General features: G+C 41.0%; 1 protein-coding gene across 1 annotated transcript in view; it reads right to left on the bottom strand.

Annotated features, from left to right (window-relative positions):
* Positions 1–1,164: 1,164 nt before the first annotated feature.
* Positions 1,165–20,181, bottom strand: part of BCO1 (beta-carotene oxygenase 1) — a 65,261-nt gene continuing 46,244 nt past the window's right edge. Inside the window, exons 6-11 of the mRNA XM_077455028.1 lie at positions 18,512–18,726; positions 16,492–16,749; positions 10,389–10,494; positions 8,909–9,003; positions 7,398–7,509; positions 1,165–4,104 (exon numbers count right to left, since the gene is read on the bottom strand). Of these exons, the coding sequence (XP_077311154.1) occupies positions 3,950–4,104; positions 7,398–7,509; positions 8,909–9,003; positions 10,389–10,494; positions 16,492–16,749; positions 18,512–18,726 (941 nt within the window). The 3' untranslated portion in view covers positions 1,165–3,949. The remainder of the gene's footprint in view (positions 4,105–7,397; positions 7,510–8,908; positions 9,004–10,388; positions 10,495–16,491; positions 16,750–18,511; positions 18,727–20,181) is intronic.

Raw genomic sequence — 20,181 nt, 5'->3', positions numbered from 1 at the left:
AACAATATAATGCAACCAATGTGTGAGCATTTGAATAACGAAAGAATTCATAAAAAAAATTCTCCCCTGGCCAAGAAGAAAGTTTTTTCCGTGCAACCTGCCTGGAAGAAGTATATTGATTTGAGAGTCTTCTATGATGAAGAATGTCCAGAGAGAGCTAGACTATATTACCAAAAGTATTGGGACACCTTTCTTTATACACACATGAACTTTAATGGCATCCCTCTCTTAGTCCGTAGGGTTCAGTATTGAGTTGGCCCACTCTTTTCTTTGATAGTGCAAAAAAAAAAAACCCCAGATGTGATTAAATACCACCAAAAGAAAGCTCTATTTGTGTGAAAAAAAGGACAAAAATTTCATATAGGTACAATGTTGCATGACTGAGTAATTGTGATTCAAAATGTGAGAACACCGAAAGCTGAAAATTGGTCTGGTTAGGAAGGGGGTTTTAGTAGTGCCCAGTGGTCAAGTGGTTAAAATGCACTGGAAAGATTCCGCAGAGTGCCACAAGTGCAAGGGAGCAGAGGGTACTTTTATACATATGGTATGGGATTGCCCCAAAATACGACCCTTGTGGTCCAGGGTGACTGAGTTCATCTCTGGTCATTTTGCCCTTCCGAATATATGCTCCACATTACGATGTCTCCTGGGAGGTTTTGACCAGGAGGAGATAAATGGGGGTAATTGCACTTATTTTAAGGTTTAAAGTTGTCTTATTCTTTGGGTTGATGTCGACTGTTTCAACATCGGTTTACAAAAAGAAAAGAGAGCAAAACAAATGGTGGAGGAATGGAGAGTGGACACTAGCACTTAGACATTACAATAGAAATGTATATTTACTATTATTGATGCCAATTTGATACCTGATGTTTGTGATGTAACATTTTAATTTGCTCAATAAAAACTTTTTTGAAAAAAAATAAAATAAAATAGGCAATGTTGAGTGAGAGAGTGAAGTTCTACTTTAAATACTTTTGGAGTTGCTGACTTGTAACAAGCGCTTAGATCATGAAATTATTTAATTATCTGTGTACTTAAAGAAAGAATGTGATCAGAAGATTAGCAATGGCAGCTTCCATTCTTTTCAAGCAAGTTTATTTTAACCTGAAATGGCTCAATTCTCACAGTGCGAGTGGTCGATTAAAAAAAAAACCACATTTCCAATTTAGTGTTTCAAATATTTAACATTTATTTAAAAAAATATAACATATATACACATCTGATTGCTTTTACAGCAATAAAAACACATATAATAAAGTTTAAGACTTGCAGTGTAGTGACAGTGAGTTTACTATAGCAGCGGATATTCTAATAGGCTGGAAGGTATCTCCAGGCCTCCAGCTCTGTTAGAATGAAGCCATTCTTTCCCTGAGTAGGCAGGATGAGGCAAAAATAGAGGGCCAGTCTGAGTAAATGTAAGATTTCAGTTTCTGCTGTATGCCAGCAAAAATAACTCTCTTAGGCTAGGTTCACACTGCTGCGAAAAGGGAACGCTGTGAATCTACTGCGGGTTCCCGCATCGCATGTCTCCCGAGTGTTAGTTAAAAGTTAATAACACCCCCAAACCTAGCCTTAAAGCATATTTCCACTTTTGCAGTCAAATTTGATAAAACTCCATTATGTGTTTTTCATGTCTTCCCATTTATATGCCTAATATTTTTTTTAAAGTGAGTCCGTGCGAAATCTGTAATACAGGAAGTCTATCCCCTGAACCTCTAAACCTTTAATAAGACAGACAGTGTTTTAAATCTACACTATATTACCAAAAGTATTGGGACATCAGCAGGGCAGGACTTAGGGTGGTGGGGGCCCCTGGGCTTGAGTCACTTTCGGGCCCTACCTTCTATACATCACTGTATTTATCGGCGTATAACTCGCACCCCAAGTTTAGGAGGGAATTTTAAGGAAAAAAACTTACATTTAAATGCCCATCAATGCAGCCTGGCAGTGTCATTTGCAGCCTTGTCAGTGTAGCCTTGTCATTTACAGCCTTGCCCCAGTGCCATTTGCAGCCTTGTCATTGCAGTCTTGAAGTTTAAAAATGGTGCCGCCGAGATACAGAGTCCTGTGTATCTCGGCGGCTCTCGGGTCCTCTCGGCGGCTCTCGGGTCCTCTCACAGTCCTGAGCGGAGCCGAGAGTAGTGTACTCGGCTCACAGTCACGCCCAGTCCCTGTGTTATGTCCATCATAGGTCGGGACTGGGTGTGACTGTGAGCGGAGCTGAGCCGAGTACACTCGTCTATGTATCTCGGCGGGGCCCCCTATTGGTCGGGGCCCATGGGCTTGAGCCCAGTCAAGCCCAATGGTAAGTCCTGCCCTGGACATCAGTCTTTACATAAAGCAAGGTCCATAAAGATATGGTATGTTCTGGCAAAAATTACTGATTGTTACATGTAAACAAAAAGTGTCAGAAAAGGCCTGGTCTTGAGTGGGTATATTGCAAACAATATGGCAAACATTTGTGGTGCTTGTGTGAATACTTAACACATCTGCCAAAGAGATGTTTAATATATAGGCCCTTTATTGTTCTGTGGTCCAAGATAAGAAATAGGGCTGATTAGACTCCTTGAGATTATGCAGGAAGTGTGCACCAGAAACAGAAAACCTCTGAAATTCTTATATGATCAACAGGCATTTTTTGCACTTATTGAACAGATATACAGACCAACAGGGAGCAACAAAGAGAAGTTCATTGTTAGTATTTACGTGCAAATCGATAAATGTAGCACAAGGCTGGACCTGGGATGGAGATTTTGACAATAAAATCTGCATGACTTAAAAGAATCCCTCCAGTATGTATTGAACTTTGATCTTTTATCCTATAGCCCTTGTACACACCGTCAGACATTCCGAAGGAGAATGTTCGATCGGACCGTGTTGTCGGATAATCCAACCGTGTGTGGGCTTCATCGGACTTTTTCCGTCGGAATATCCGCCCAAAAAAGTGTGAGAGCTGGATATAAAAAATTTCCGACATGATCCGATCGGACTTTGTCCGATTGTTTGTAGAGAATTCCGATCTGACAAAGTGCCACGCATGCTCAGATCAAATTCCTAGACCAAAGCTATTGGCTACTAGCCTGAACGTAGTCCCGTCGTAACTAAATAACGTCATCACGTTCCGAACGATTGGATTTTCCGACAACTTTGTCCGACTGTGTGTATGCAACATCAGTTTCAGACAAAATCCATTGGACAAAATCCGACGGATTTTCTTGTCGGAATGTCCGACCGTGTGTACAAGGGCTAAGAAAGACGCTTTACACTCCTGATTTCTAGACATAGACATTGCCCTTTTTTCATCACCGATTTTAAAGTTCACAGGTTTTAAACTTCAACACTGATCTATATATACACATACAATATATATATAAACACACAGATCAAATTGAACTGTGAATTATAGAAAATTATTTATAAAACCTTAAAATTGAAAATTCACAGCTGTGGACCAAACTCGCAGCATGCTCTGGGAGCCATTACAGATTTTAATTAAATGTAAATAATTAACTGGTATCTCTTTCAGTTATCCTTTTTCCAATATTATCATTCTCAACAGTGTCAGGCAAGAGAAAATACTTTTTCTTCTTGACTGTCTATATGCCAACTGTGCTCTGGTTCTACATTAACTGCAGCGGATTTGCATCACCTTACTCTTTTTTATGACATCCAGTACTAATACAAACTTTAAATGGAGCACAGGAACTGAGAAACACAAATAACAGAAGTGAAACCTCGGCATCTTAAATTTTGTGCAACAGATAAAAGTTACTTATCAGCCATGGTCACTATAGGCCATGATGCTGGTCACTTATAGAACTTTAGAATATTTTGGTTCCTATATTTTTGGTGGTTCTTCAACGTTTCTCCTTTCAGGTCTGCTGAAATATTGTTGATGTTGATTGCTGAGATTTCCCAGTGTATAATGATTAGCTTGTTGGGTCGCAGTTCAGTTATTGTGTGGGATGAAGATTCCATGTAGGTCCAGATGTATGTCGGCACTGATGCTGGCACGGCCTATTTCTTTGAATGTTTTGGCATCCAGTATGAGTAGAAATGGGGATTTTTTGGGATCAGAAGACACGATGGAAGATAATATAACTCCTGCAATAATAAAATGAAAATATCATTATATTACAAATATAAGTATTTGTTGAGAGATTCTCAAAGAAGGACTGCAGGTGGTAAATGACATATTAGCTTTTACTACAACGCTATATAGACAGGGAAGACATACTGAAGGATTTTCAATTTAGAGACGTATCCAATCTCTTTTTGAACTTGTCTATAGAAGAGTGTTAATTCCTGGAGAATTTAGGTTTGTATTTATTATTAACTCTAATGCCCCATACAGACGATCGGACTTTCCAACAAAAAAAACATAGATTTTTGTTTGAAGGTTGTTGGCTCCAACTTGTCTTGCATACACACAGTCACACAAATGTTGGCCAACAATTACGAACGTGGGAACGTGGTGACATACATACGACGAGCCGAGCAAAAGGAAGTTCAATAGGCGGTACGGTTCCTTCTGTTTGATTCAGAGAATGCGTGAACTTTTGTGCGACGGACCTGTGTACACACGATCGGAAATTCCGACAACAACGTTTTTGTTTGTTTGCTTTTTGAGAACCTACTAGCCAAAAGTCCGACAACAAATGTTCAATGGAGCATACACACGGTCGGACTTTCAGCCAACAAGCTCACATCCAACATTTCCCGTCGGAAAATCTGACTGCGCGTGCACGGCATTACTGATATGTCCATATATTTTTAGAGTTTCTTCATCGGGTTGGTGGTTATCCACTCCATGTTCTCTGGCACCTTAAAACACCTAGGCTATTGTTGGATACTCTACAGCTTCCCACCTCTTGAGGAAGTCTGGTTCTACCTAACCTTCACCTCTGTTATTACACCTGTAGCGCACTACTCCATTGGGAGCTGCTGGGTGTTTTCATACCTTTCTGCTAACTTGCTCCGCTGTCCCACCCTATGCACAAATTCCAATAGACAGCAGACAGTCCATGATAACTTTAAAACTTTTATTTTTTGCTTGAAGGACGTTACATTGCTGTTAGAGGACATGAGTTGCCTCTAACACTTTGGTTCCTATTTTCTGTTCCCCATGTCCTTTCCTATAGTGAACTGACCAATGCCCCTCTGAAAGACATTGTGGTATGCTCACCTGCCTATCTTGACTCCTGCAATCCTCCCGGCATCAGTTCAGGAAAGGGTCCTTGACGGATAAGCACTCCCCTTGCTCTCTCCCATCGATGGTCCATGACTGCCACAGAAGGTCGATCCAAGTTTTCTCCATCCTCTTTGTAGCTACTTCCCGCTCCACTCCTGCAGATTACGTTGTGGTGGTTGTAATGACTATCCGGCGCTGAGGTCTCTGAACCCTCAGGCCTTCAATCCCCTTCCTGCTATCCAGCGCTGGGGTCTCTGAACCTCCAGGCCTTCAGGCATGCTCCTTGATCGCTACATTTTTGCTCCTTCTCTGCTCCAGACTCCTCCCATCTCCCCGGGAAGCATGTGACCCCCAGCTTATATGCGAGTCCTGCCCCTGCCAATACAATTTAATGATTAGTCCAGAGCTCTCCATACAAGCTGCCTGCACCCCAGTCTCCAGTCCGCCTTCCTTCCAGAACATTTCCAATGGAAGGTAAGGGAGATCTTTCAGGGTCAGCATGCAGGTGGCCACACCCCCCTTCTACTCTCTCACTCCCCTCTCCCAAAACAAACAACCAGGCCTCAAAGTGCAAGGCCCTGGTTAAATTTACCTAACACATTACCTGAACTTATTTAGCACCCACCTAAAGGTGGTTGGCGCTACACACCTCACATCTGGTGTATGTCCAATGGTGGCGTTTCCCCCAACTGAATAATGCAGCCACTGCAACGGAGGTTGCTGTGGTCTATTAGACCCCAAATCCCTCCTTTGCACTTAAAAGCATTCAAAACACCAAGTTTGGCTGTTTTGAAAGCTGTCCTTTTTTTTAAATTTGGTACCTTTAAGTCTTCTGTAAACCGGAAGTGATGTAATGAAATCGCTTCCAGGTTACTAGATCCAAGACACGACGTCCCCTCCCATTGCTTGGGATAACAGCCAAGCGGCTTTTTAGCAAATTCATCACATGCACTGATGGGCCAAGCATTTAACGGCCGTAACCCGGGTGCGGCCCACAGGCTATAGGTTGCCGTCCCCTGTTCTAAAGGCTGAAGGTTCATGCATTCTATGCATGAAAGTAATAAACCTTCTGAGTGCAGCAGCCCCCCAGCCCCCCCTAATATTTACTGAGGTCAATCTCGATCCAATGATGTGCACAACAGTAGCTGTTCCCCTGGAGGGATTTTTGCTGACATATAAAGATTCATACATTTTGGGTGGGTGGCGGGGGATACAGTTTGGCATGTTCGCCCTGGGCTCTTGATGACCTTGTCTCAGCACTGCATGTTGGCATGTGTTTCATGTGTCTTTTTAATAAGCATGCATCTTAATTGTGATGCCATTATCATTAGATCCTTCAAAGTACATTGATGCATCAAAAAGACTGTAATGTCAAACAGATGAGAACTAGCACCATTCAAATCAATGACTAACCTGAGTACATATATTGATATGTATTAAAATCTATGCTCATTCAAGATGTCGCTAACCTTGAACTACCCAGAGACCGCCTATTGTGCTTGTTTGGATGTACCCCACCTGTCATAACACCTCTCGAGGGTGACACTGTCCGTGTGCCTCCGTGGGTGCATCTATGCCTACTGGTGGCACGGAGAACTATCTTGACACAATGGATCAAAGTATCACCACCCTCGCTACAAGCTGTGAAAAGGGCCCTGACTACTCTCTTTTACCTCGAACAGCTGGATACCATCCTGTTAAGCTTTAACTTTACCACACGCTTTTTCTCTAGATGGCGCAAATTTATGGAGCATGTTTTCTCTCAGGAAGAAATACACACCAATATGCAGCCATTCAGATACACAGACTGGTATCTCAAAAGAGATCTCACAAACTCTTTGGGCACCCTGAAGATACCCAGCAGGGCGACAAGAGAGTGACCCCCCTAAGCAGTGGCTACACCACCATGATTAGTATATGGTATTGCTTTAGCTACATGTGAGGTTTCCGTGCGTCCGCTCCTACACGCACTGTTCTGTTTGTTGGCATGATAACGTAATGTAGAGATATGTATATGCTTGATGTATCACCTTTTGTCTTCTTTCTATGACAAGTACTTGTTTGTGGATGAAAATCTGAATAAAATTTTTTTCAAAAAAATAAAAAAAATCTATGCATCACAATAGGTATAAAAACTATAACTGCAACTTTCACAAAAAGTGTAAATTGTCTATGTAGTAGTAGGATGAAAGCAACTGAAACTCACCATCATCTTCTTCTTTGGCATCTGGATGAGGTACAAACAAAGGTTCAGCAGGCCAGCACATGTCATCAGTCCATTCTAGCATTTCCTTTGTAACAATGTCAAACTTCACTATCTAAATAATGTATACCAGAGATATGGTTATTACAGAGGCTCCAACACAGCAAACACACAGAAGTATACATAGAACTACAAATACTGCAGCTGCTGACTATTAATATATGGACACTTACCTGTCCAGGGAGCCCGCGATGTCGGCAGCCAAAGCCGATTTGTCCGTCGGGTCTTGGCTGCTGCCACCGCCATCCTCGGTGAGGGAGGATAGGATGCATAGGATAGGATGCATTAAGGTGAAAAAACATGAAGGTTTACAACCCCTTTAACAACTGATGAGTCAACAGCTGTCAGCGGGGTTCTCCAGCATGGAACGCATAAGGGTCTGGTATGGATTTAAGAGTGGGGGTACCCCATGCCATTTTTTTATTATTTTGGCATGGGGTTGCCTTCCAAATCTATGCCTAATCTAATTTTTTCGCATTTTTTTTTTTTTATATTCAGCTGTATACAGTATTTTTAAAAGGGAAAAAAAAACACAAAATTCATCAAAAACACAAAACTTGCATTTCTGGTGTAACTTCATTGAAATCTATTAAACACAAAATTCTATTTGCTGTGGAAAAAGAGTCACTGACCCTTTCCAAAAATGCATTGGCTGAAAAACACATAGATGTGAATGTGTACCATAGGAAACCATATCAAATGGACTGTAATTAATTTCTGTAACATGTAAAATGCACCAAAAAACACATAGGTGTGAATGTAGGGTGAAAAGATATCTAAACCCAAAAACAAAAATGTAACACATTGCAGCTTACCAGTTCTTGGATGTAGTGACTGCCGTAGGTTACATTTTCCAGGCTATTTTCAGCAAGTACAGAAAATACCTGTTGATATTGCCAGAAATGCCATGTCCCTGTCACTTCACAAACATTCTTTTCTTTCTCGGGAAAACAAGTAGTTCCATCAATTCACCATTTAATAGAGATGAACAAAGCCAGACATGTTTGAAGTTCCATCTTTGTGACAATCATGGCTCCCTCCATAGATACAAGGGAGATAATTAAAATAGGGTAGCCACGAAAGGACAGGAATTTTGTCATTCGCAGTATGACCAGGTAAAAAATAAAGGGAAAAAAGCCTGACAAAAAAAAACGAATGCAGCCATCAGATCTAAGGACTGCTACCAGCAATAAATATATTATTTTGGATTTAGATATGATATAAATCCTAGCGGGGTTTGCAAAGCGTTTATTGGAGCTGTAAAAAAGATTGAATCTGTATTATAATCAGCTATAATCAAGACAAGCAGCTTTAACTGCAGTTGAAATGATGTGAAAAAGTAAAGGAGTGATGCTGGAAAGTTAATTCTTCGGGGATTAGAGAATTGCCTGTCAATGATACTCTGAACTTGGATAGCTCATTTGGCATATACATATACAAACTGTGATATTTACCTTGGTGGGAATTGGACGCCATTCAACATGAGAAGCATAAACATATCTGTACTTCTTGCCATTGTAAGCGTAGTTAATTCTAGGTAGTTCAATGCCTAAGAGGACAGGACACAAGATTACATAACAGTTATGGAAAATAAAAGGGTGCAAGATGATACTACTTTTTATTTTTTTAATAGAAAACAATGGTGACTATAGATTAGGCATATATATGAAAGACATTAAAGTGATTCCCTGAGCTGCGTTCTGTGTTTGACACACGCAGTGTGACTCGATTCCACTCCTCGCTCCCCCCCTTACAGGCTGTAATTCACAGCAGTGGGAGCCAATGGCTCCTGCTACCTCAATGTCCAATGAAGAGAGAGAGAGAGACACTGCTCTCAGGCACAGCACTGGATCAAGATCGGGCTCAGGTAAGTATTTAGGGTGGGCTTGGGGGTTGGGGTGGAACTGATCACAGAAGCTTCTTTACCTTAATGCAGAGAATACATTAAGGTGAAAAACTTTCTGCCTTTACAACCACTTTAAAGTCACCACATAAGTTGCATATCTCAAAATAATATGAATACATATAAAGAAGGTTTGTTTTTGCATGACCCAATCAGGGATTTTAATTGGTTTTATTTTTTGATAGAGGTATATGAAAACTATAACAAACCCCAAAAATAAAAATTTTGATAAAAATAAGATAGTGTGATATTACTTGATACTACTTCCAGCTTCATGTTGTGTTGCTGATTCTATTCTACCGCTCTGAGTTGCTCCTAGGGGGTAATAGCTGTGAATTTTTAATTTATCAATACAATATATATATATATATATATATATATATATATATATATATATATATACACACACACACCATATTGTCAAAAGCACAAAAGCATTGGGACACATGAACTTTAATGGCATCCCACTCTTAGTCCGTAGGGGTCAATATTGAGTTGGCCCAACCTTTGCAGCTATAACAGCTTCAACTCTTCGGGGAAGGCCGTCCACAAGGTTTATGAGTGTGTCTATGGGAATGCAGACACTCTTTGTGGACAGCCTTCCAAGAAGAAATTAAGCTGTTATAGCTGCAAAGGGTGGGCCAACTCAATATTGAACCTCACAGACTAAGTCAGGGATGCCATTAAAGTTCATGTGTCCCAATGCTTTTGTGCTTTTGACAATATGGTGTGTGTGTGTGTGTGTGTGTGTGTGTGTGTGTGTGTATGTATATATATATATATATATATATATATTGTATTGATAAATTAAAAATTCACAGCTATTACCCCTAGGAGCAACTCAGAGCCGAGGTAGAATTTCTGTGCGTGTAAAGAAGGCAGGTGTCCCAATATATTTGACAATATAGTATGTATATATATATATATATATATATATATATATATATATATATATATATATATATATATATATATATATATATATATCCCGTTGTTCAGTCAGCCTTAAGGCAATAACTATGAGCTCCTACCTTCACATTTGATCTCCGGCTGGCAATATATCTCTCCTTCTTTAACTTTAACCGCTGTTGCAGTCGTTTCAGGAAGCTTTACAAGGTTCACTCCCACTTCTGCTTTCTTTAAAGTTAAATAGAGAATGTTAATAGTGATTTTAATTAACCTGTACACACAAGCTATATAGTTGGACAACCTGGAAGATTAAGTATATGTCATAAAGCAGAGAAGAAGAAATAAAAGTATAGGCATACTATTGTCATAAAACACACTGAATACAAATACTAATAACAATACAGGATTTATATAGTATCAAAAGATTGCAGAGAACTTCACAATATTTATAAAATGGGCGACTGGACCCTTACAATACAAATCAAGACAATTCTTCCTTTAGAGTTTCTAGTGCAGTATTGGAAGAGATGCAAAGTTTTACCAATGGATATTTTAAAATAAATCCTGCACTTTTTGCTGCAGCTAGAAGCATGGCTGTTGCTGCAGCTGGGGGCTTTGGGCACCACAATATCTGTAGGCTGTTAGTATAAAGAATTACCATTGGCTTAGTTTGCAAATGAAAGCTGTGCTCTTACAATATACATTATCAAAATAGGTTCATGAAAACTCTATATTTACTATTTTACTAATTTCTGGTTTAACAGATTTAACCACTTAAGGACCGAGCCCCTTTTTTAAATGTGTTGTTACAAGTTAAAAACAGTTTTTTTTTTAACTGTTTTCGTAGTCAACAGAATATGTGGTTCGGAGGCTGCGACCTCTACTGTCTTACTAATGTTGTGAGTTTGTAGGGCTTCTTGCCCAAGCTTTGAAAAGTTTAATAACCCCCAAACATTATACTTTTTTTTTTCTAACACCCTAGAGAATAAAATGTCTGTCATTGCAATACTTTCTGTCACACCGTATTTGCGCAGCTGTCTTACAAGCGCACTTTTTTTGGAAAAATAAAAATTTTTGAATTAAAAAATAAGACAACAGTAAAGTTAGCCCAATTTTTTTTATATTTTGAAAGATAATATTATGGAGAGTAAATTGATACCAAACATGCTTCAAAATTGCACCTGCTTGTGGAATGGCAACAAACTTTTACCCTTAAAAATCTCCATAGGCGACATTTAAAAAATTCTACAGGTTGCATGTTTTGAGTTACAGAGGAAGTCTAGGGCTAGAATTATTGCTCTCGCTCTACCAATCGCGGTAATACCTCACATGTGTGATTTGAACACTGTTTTCATATGCAGGTGCTGCTCACGTATGCGTTCACTTCTGCACACAAGCTCAGCGGGACAGGGCGTGTTTAACCACCTCGTGCCCGCCCTATAGCCGAATGACGGCCGTAGGGCAGGCGCGTTCGTCCGGGAGGCCGTCCCTGGACGTCCTAATGTTTACTTCCGCAATGCGCGCCGCCGCGGGCGTGCATCGCGGAAGTTCTGTGTTCGCCGTGTCCCCCGGGGACAGGCAAACACAGATCGCTGTAAACGGCCAATCACAGCGGCCGTTTACAGCGCGATCGGCGTGTCCAATGGGAGATGATCTCATATGTAAACATATGAGATCATCTCTCAGCGCCGCTCTCCCTCCTCACACAGACAGCGTGTGAGAGGGGAGAGATGAACGGCTGCAGCGGCAGCCGTTCTGCTTTCCTTTGTAAAAGTAAAAAAAAAAAAAGTAAAAAAAAAAAAAGTGCCATCCTCCCCCAGCAGTGCCATCCCTCCTCCCCCAGCAATGCCATCCATCCTCCCCCAGCAGTGCCATCCATCCTCCCCCATAAGTGCCATCCTGCCCCAGTGCCATCCGCCCCAGTGCCATCCGCCCCAGTTCTACCTGCCCCCAGTGCTACCTGCCCCCAGTGCCACCTGCCCCCAGTGCCACCTGCCCCCAGTGCCATCTGTCATCAGTGCCACGTATAAGTGCCATCTGTCATCAGTGCCACGTGTCATCAGTGCCACATAGTGCCATCTGTCATCAGTGCCACGTATTAGTGCCATCTGTCATCAGTGCCACGTATTAGTGCCATCTGTCATCAGTGCCACGTATCAGTGCCATTTGTCATCAGTGCCACCTGTCAGTGTCACCTGCCATCTGTTAGTGTCACGTTTCATCAATGCCACTTATCAGTGCCATCTGTCATCAGTTTCACGCGTCATCGGTGCCATGTATTAGTGCCATCTGTCATCGGTGGCACGTATTAGTGCCACGTATTAGTGCCACGTATCTTCAGTGCCACGTATTAGTGCCACGTGTCATCAGTGCCACGTGTCATCAGTGCCACATATTAGTGCCATCTGTCATCAGTGCCACGTGTCATCAGTGCCACGTATAAGTGTCATCATTGCCACGTATCAGTGCCATCTGTCATCAGTGTCACGTGTCATTGTCCTGGTGCTTCAAAAGTGTAATAAATAGTCAACAAGTTAGATGTGTAATTTATGTTCCTAGAACACATGATGGCGCTCCCTGCATGTTGGGCCTCTCTATGTGGCCAGGCTGTGAAAAAGTCCCACACATGTGGTATTGTAATACTCAGGAGGAGTAGCAGAATTTTTTGGGGGGTGTCATTTGTGGTATACACATGCCATGTGAGAGAAATAACCTATTACAATGACAATTTTGTGGAGAAAAAAAAATGAAAAATCTTAATTTTGCAAAGAATTGTGGAGAAAAAAATGACAACATCAAAAATCTCACCATGCCTCTTACTAAATACCTTGGAATGTCTACTTTCCAAAAAGGGGTCATTTGGGGGGTATTTGTACTTTCCTGACTTGTTCGGGTCACAAGAAGTGAGATAGACCACCAGTACATCAGGTGTGATCAATTTTGTGCGATTCGCACCACAGCTTGTAGACTCTCTAACTTTCACAAAGACCAAATAATATCCACTAATTTGGGTTATTTTTACCAAAGATATGTAGCAGTATAAATTGTGGCCAAAATGTATGAAGAAAAATTTATAATTTGCATAATTCTGTCACAGAAACAAAGAAATATGCGTTTTTTTTCAAAATTTTCGGTCTTTTTTCATTTATAGCGCAAAAAATAAAAACCCCAGAGGTGATCAAATAACACCAAAAGAAAGCTCTATTTGTGGGAAAAAAAAAAGGACAAAAAATTCATTTGGGTACAGTGTTGCATGACTGAGTAATTGTCATTCAAAGTGTGAGAGCACCGAAAGCTGAAAATTGGTCTGGGCAGGAAGGGTGTTTAAGTGCTCAGTAAGCAAGTGGTTAAAAGAAAAAAAGTTTTTCTTATTTATTTTTACACTGTTTAAAAAAAATAAAAATAATTGTGTCACTTTTATTCCTATTACAAGGAATGTAAACATCCCTTGTAATAGAAAAAAAAAGCATGACAGGACCACTTAAATATGAGATCTGGGGTCAAAAAGATCTCATATTTACATTAAATTAAAAAATTATATATATATATATATATATATATATATATATATATATATATATTTTTTTTTTTTTTTTTTAAATGGCCCTTTAAGAGCTATGGGCGGAAGTGACGTTTTGACATCACTTCCGCCCTGCAATGTTAAGGAGATGGATGGGGGCCACCTTCCCCTCACACGTCTCCATGCCAAGAAAGGAAGAACATCTGATCACCTGCACCGCTGCCAACGGCTCCGGTAAGCGGCGGAGGGCACCGTTGCGTGGCGGGAGGGGGGGCCCCTCACCCGCCCCGCTAATAAAAGTGATATTGCGGCGAATACACCACAGAGGTCACTTTTACCTTGAAGCAGACCACCGGACGAACACGAGGATACTGGGGATACTGGGGTTATAGCAGCTAGCTGCTGCCATAACAACGATATCCCCGTCAAAGTAAGGACGTATATCGGCATGCAGCGGTCCGGAAGTGGTTAAAAGACTAGTCCCAAATGCTAACTAATGCCTAATAATATGTTTTGCAGGATATTCAGAAAGATCCCAGATGCAAGATTTATTCTGACTGCTTACTGCTTTAATATTTACAGTTATAATTGCCCTGTACACACGGTCGGACATTCTAACAACAAAATTCATCAGATTTTTTCAGACGGATGTTAGCTTAAACTTGTCTTGCATACACACGATCGCACAAAATTGTCAGAAAATCCGATCGTTCAGAACGCGGTGACGTAGAACACGCACAACTGGACTATAAAGAGGGCAGTAGCCAATAGCTTTCGTCTCATAATTTATTCTGAAAATCTTAGATCCTGCTCTCAAACTTTGTGTGTCGGAAATTCTGATAGAAAAAGTCAGATGGAGCCCACACACGATCGGATTTTCCAAGATCCGATCGTACATTTTCCGTCGGAAAGTCTGACCATGTGTACAGGGCATAAGAAAAACACATCTCCTGCTAATCTTGGCAGGAATTAATCCTAATCACAGGAATTTTGCACCACACTTTCCTCATTATACCAGTAAGGTATGCTAGGTAAAACAGTGCCAAAAACAATGATTTGCAATGTACGGTAAGAAACTGAACTGATCAGATTTTGTTTACTGAAGTCACATCACTGAAACCTTAAAGTGGTTATAAACCTCAGACATTAAATATAAACAAGGCATATCCCTGTATAGTGTGCACTTGTCCCAATCCAGAGCACTAGGTGTCATTTCTGTCTTCTGCCTTTTCCCTCTGCTGTCTGTATGAGTCACTTCCAAAATCTTTTTCCTGACACCAAGAGGTAAAAAGGTGATGGGGAGGAAGCTCCAGCACACAGTCTGAGATTGACAGACTCAGTTCTGTCCCTGTGTAAAGGGGGGTCCCTTTCCTACAATAAGCTCTCACTGAGCTCTGCAGAGTTTAACTTCAGCTTCCCATCCCTGCTTTCTGAAACCACACAAATCTGTATAAATTCTACACTTTGTGTGTAGAGAAGAGAAAGCTGCAGATAAACAGGTACAACTTTTGTAGGAGGATTCTTTCATCTCTGTGTATCACCTGAGGCCAGTCACTTCACTGGGTATATGTAAGGGTTTACAACCAGCTTAAACCACCATTTATTTTGTTGTATTAAGGTAATAAGCAGTAAAACATGCAGTTTAATGCATTTTACAGCAATGCACAGGCACAAACACAAACACACTGTGGTGTGTGCGGTGCCTATTTGTGCCTTTTATTGACACTGCAACACACCAATACAACATATCACCAACACACCAATATTGCAGTGCATTACATGACAAAAGAAAAAATGCCCACAAAAGCCTAGGCCAGAAGCCAGGTAGCAACTGAAGAAATTTAAAAAAATCTAAAAGGTTAAGACAAGTAAATATAACAAAATATTTTCCTATTTATTTACTAATTCTAGCACCATAAGGATTAAAAACGCTAAAGGATAATAAAGGATACGTTCACCTTTAGTAACATGTTACATTTTACACCTTAAGGATGTAACATGTAGCATGTTACTAGCTGAGCAGCCCCTCTACCCCCATAACCAGCCACTTTGAACATTGTGACAGCAAGACAGGAATTTTCTCCCTGCATCCACTGTCACAATAAAAAAAAAAAATGTATATGTTTTTTTTTTTGCCATGAAAAACACTTTAAGTTAAGGCTCTCTGTAGGAGGCATTCATAAAAGCACAGATCCCGGGAAAGGCAAGATTCCATGATCCCTAGAGATGGTTACAGGGATTGTGGCAACCCTTTCCCCAGATTGTCCTCAGTTTAATTCTCTAGCTCAGTCCCACTAATGATTTCTTAGCACTATAATTGCATATCTGGGGAAACCTATATACTATTTCCTCCAGTATAGAGTACATAGACTATGACCATACATAAACACAAATGAACAATTGCAGTATGGGGTTGTCCAAAATATGTTAGGCAAGGTGGTAGCAATAAATGCTTGGCAAGGGCTTGTAGCAGAATTAGGTGTCAGGGAAGACCCCAATTCCTGTGCCTCCACTGCTCTGGTTACTGTTCCAAATTCTACTGACTTGTCTCTGCTGCATGTTATTAGTATTTTAATATCATTCCCCAGCCTCATCTCAGCAGATAGGGTTTAGGCAAGTACCTTATTACCCAATGTACACCAAGCTGTATTAATAAGGGTGTAGTTGTACAATAGTAGAAGCCAAAAAAATGAACATAAACTGACCTTGGCACACTGAAGTGGGATAACGTAGCGCTTGTAGGTTGGCGTTGAGGTCATTGCAGTCTCTGGTTTAAGGTTCTTTCTTATATTGGCCATATAAAACATTTCATATAAACTATTGTCCTTGTATGCAACAATGTCAAATACAATATGACCGTCCTCTTCATAAGCATTAATGTGATGGTATACTACCAAAGAATCAGAATAAAACTTTTCTGTGACTGGCTTTTTGGTTCTCTTGTCAATAATGTGAAACCAAGTCTGAAAAAAAGAGAGTGAAATGTTTAAGCTGAATATAGATTTATATATATATATATATATATATATATATATATGAACAGGAGTAACTGATAAAGTGGCCAGTCAATTTATATACAGTGTCTATATACAGTATCTCACAAAAGTGAGTACACCCCTCACGTTTTTGTAAACATTTTATTATATCTTTTAATGTGACAACACTGAAGAAATGACACTTTTCTACAATGTAAAGTAGTGAGTGTACAGCTTGTATAACGGTGTAAATTTGCTGTTCCCTCGAAATAACTCAAGGGGTGTACTCACTTTTGTTGCCAGCGGTTTAGACATTAATGGCTGTGTGTTGAGTTATTCTGAGGGAACAGCAAATTTACACTGTTATACAAGCTGTACACTCACTACTTTACATTGTAGCAAAGCATAATTTCTTCAGTGTTGTCACATGAAAAGATTTAAAATATTACAAAAATGTGAGGGGTGTACTTACTTTTGTGAGATACTGTAGAATTTTTTGCTTTTAGTTTACCATTGAGGAGATTTCCCTTCACGTTCTGTCCCACAGACTCAAACAGGCAGTTAGAAGAAATCTCCCAAATTGAGGGTAATCTCCCTCTTACACAGCTGTCCCTGAAACTGGTTTCCCAAATGGAAGATTTCTCCTTACTCTAAAACTAGAAAAATTTTAATTTACCCTCCCTTTCTTTCTCAGTGACAAAGGTCACCAGTATAAATACAGGCGTAAATCTCTCAAAAGGGGACACAGTAACAAAAGCATGACAGAGGGTCTAACCCCCCCCCCCCCCCCCCCCCAAAAGTTTTGCCTAAAGATACTCTTTAAGAGTTAAGGGCTCTATGAGAAGAGTAATAAGCTGAGCCCATTCAGACCTACAGTATGCGTTACGGTAACACGGTTGCAGCAATACATTTACTGCGGTGAGTGTAATTCAACCACTACAAATGCACTTGCATTAGAGCACACCACAATGCATGGTAATGGACTGCCATACATTATGGTGTGCTGCTTCAGAAAAAAAATATTGCTTTTTATCTATGGTCAGTTAACAGAACGTTTGAATGAATAAACTGCCCTAATGTAAGGCATATCCATGAATTTATTGCAAAGTCCTGAATAAGACTTAGGCTTCATTCATATGTACAACAGCATACACCCATGTGAGGGGCGTGTTTACCCACATGGGGAAGCACGTGTAATCTGTGCCTCCCCTGTTCAGGCACTCTCATTCATGTCAATTGGGATGCAGCGGCTGCACGGACACAAGTTCTGCTCCCAATATGCTATGCGTGTGGGCGTGGGTGCACAGCCCCAAATGCGCATTATCTGCTAGGGGGCAGTGACTGTATCTGTGCAGCTGCTGCATCTTAATTTACATGAATGGGACTGCCTGCATAGGGATGCACGGAACACCTGAGAACACATGTGTGGGTAAACAAGGCCCTTGCGTGGGTGTGGGCTGCAGTATGCCCGTGTGAACAAGGCTTAAATTGACTCCTTTAGCAACTTTAGAATTTTTACTTGGTGACAAAGCTAAAGCACGGTGTCAAAAACTAGCTGATTTCCACTGGAACTGGAACATGTGCTTAAATGGGAAACATTAATTATTTGAAATGCATCTGCAAATCTAAACTTTTTTTTAACATTTTTCTAACATTTAGAATGCTTTAGTACATTTAGCTAAGCACAATCATATTGCAAATGCTCAGTGTTGATTATGTATTCCTTATTTGTATATGCACTGGATCATACCTTGTCGTCCTTATTGAAGCTAATGCACGAACCCCAGTTAACGCCACGGAAGTAGGCAGTTGCAAGTTTCACAATTTCCAGCCTTAAGGGCTGTTCTATGAAGATGATGTAATTCTCTGTCATACCGAAGCTATGATAGTAGCTGGGGCTTAGAAGATGATGGGCAGAAATGGAGCATAGAACCTCAGCATTCTTCAAGGGAGACTTTTTATTATCTACAACAGAATAATGTCACATAAACAGTTTTAATTCTATTTTATCCATGTTAAAAAATGTAAGATGCAGCTCAGGTGTCAATAATGCCGCGTACACACGAGCGGACTTTTCAACATCCAAAGTCCGAAGGACCGAGTCCGTCAGACTATCCGATCGTGTGTGGGCTGCAACGGACTTTTGATTCACCAAAGTCCGACGGACTTTAGAATATGGAACATGCTTCAAATTTTCCCGAAGGAACTCCGCCGGACCCGGTCCCCTTCGAAAACTCCGCTCGTGTGTATGCTACTCCGACGGACTAAAACCGACGCTAGGGCAGCTATTGGCTACTGGCTATGAACTTCCTTATTCGAGTCGGGTCGTACGTCATCACGTTCGAATCCGTCGGAGTTTAGTGTGATCGTGTGTGGCCAAGTCCGTTCGGCCGAAAAGTCTGTCAGAACTCCGTCGGAACTCCGGCGGAACTCCTTTGGAAGTCTGTCGGACATAAGTCCTCTCGTGTGTACGGGGCTTTAGTGTCTTATTCACAAGGATTAGACCAGTGTTTCTCAACTCCAGTCCTCAAGGCGCCCCAACAGATCATGTTTTCAGGATTTCCCTCAGATGAAATGGCTGTTGTAATTACTAAGGCAGTGAAACTGATCACATCACCTGTGCAAAGTGATGGAAATCCTGAAAACATGACCTGTTGGGGCGCTTTGAGGCCTGGAGTTGAGAAACACTGGATTAGACAAACTGCAGTGAAAAATATTGCATTGTAGACTATAATTGTTTTCAGTTTTTGCACTCATAGTTGTACTGCTAATGTCAAGTTAAACTCATTAATCACATTCAATCTCCGCACGCACTTCAGAACTTAAAGTGGTGTTGCCACCAAAAAATAAAAAATTGTTTAAAATTCTTAAAAAAAATAAAAAAAAAATAATTGGAAACATTTTTTTTTTTACTCACCTCTAAATACCTGTTGCTAGGGGGTCCCTCGTAGTCTGCCTTCTTCCTTGCCCGGGCTGGTGACATCACTTCCCCTCGCGTCGCACAGTCACCTGGGACCTGTCACGTGTCCCAGGTGGCTGTGCGGCGTATCACGGCACCCTGCGCCGCTCATGCAGTGGGTGCGCAGCTGTGAAGCCACAGCCGGGTGCCCACAGTATGAATGACGGCGCCGCGAGCGAATCGGGGAACGAGGGGGGGCTTCGTTCCCCCGCATCGCTGGACCCTGGGACAGGTAAGTGTCCGATTATTAAAAGTCAGCAGCTACAGTATTTGTAGCTGCTGACTTTTAATTTTATTTTTAAGGGGACACCCCACTTTAAGCCAGCCCTACATGAATCGAAATTCAGCTGGTTCACCAGAGACCAGCCAAATTTCGATCCATGTATGGGCAGGCTGATTGAACCCAAGTCAATTCATTGATCAACTTGGTTACAACCACCCTGTTTGATTTTTGGCATGCG

The sequence above is a fragment of the Lithobates pipiens genome, unplaced genomic scaffold (assembly GCF_037356315.1).
Source record: "Lithobates pipiens isolate NorthernLeopardFrog02 unplaced genomic scaffold, aLitPip1_a1.2 Scaffold_10, whole genome shotgun sequence".
NCBI lineage: Eukaryota > Metazoa > Chordata > Amphibia > Anura > Ranidae > Lithobates > Lithobates pipiens.
This window is presented reverse-complemented; position numbering and strand designations above follow the sequence as displayed.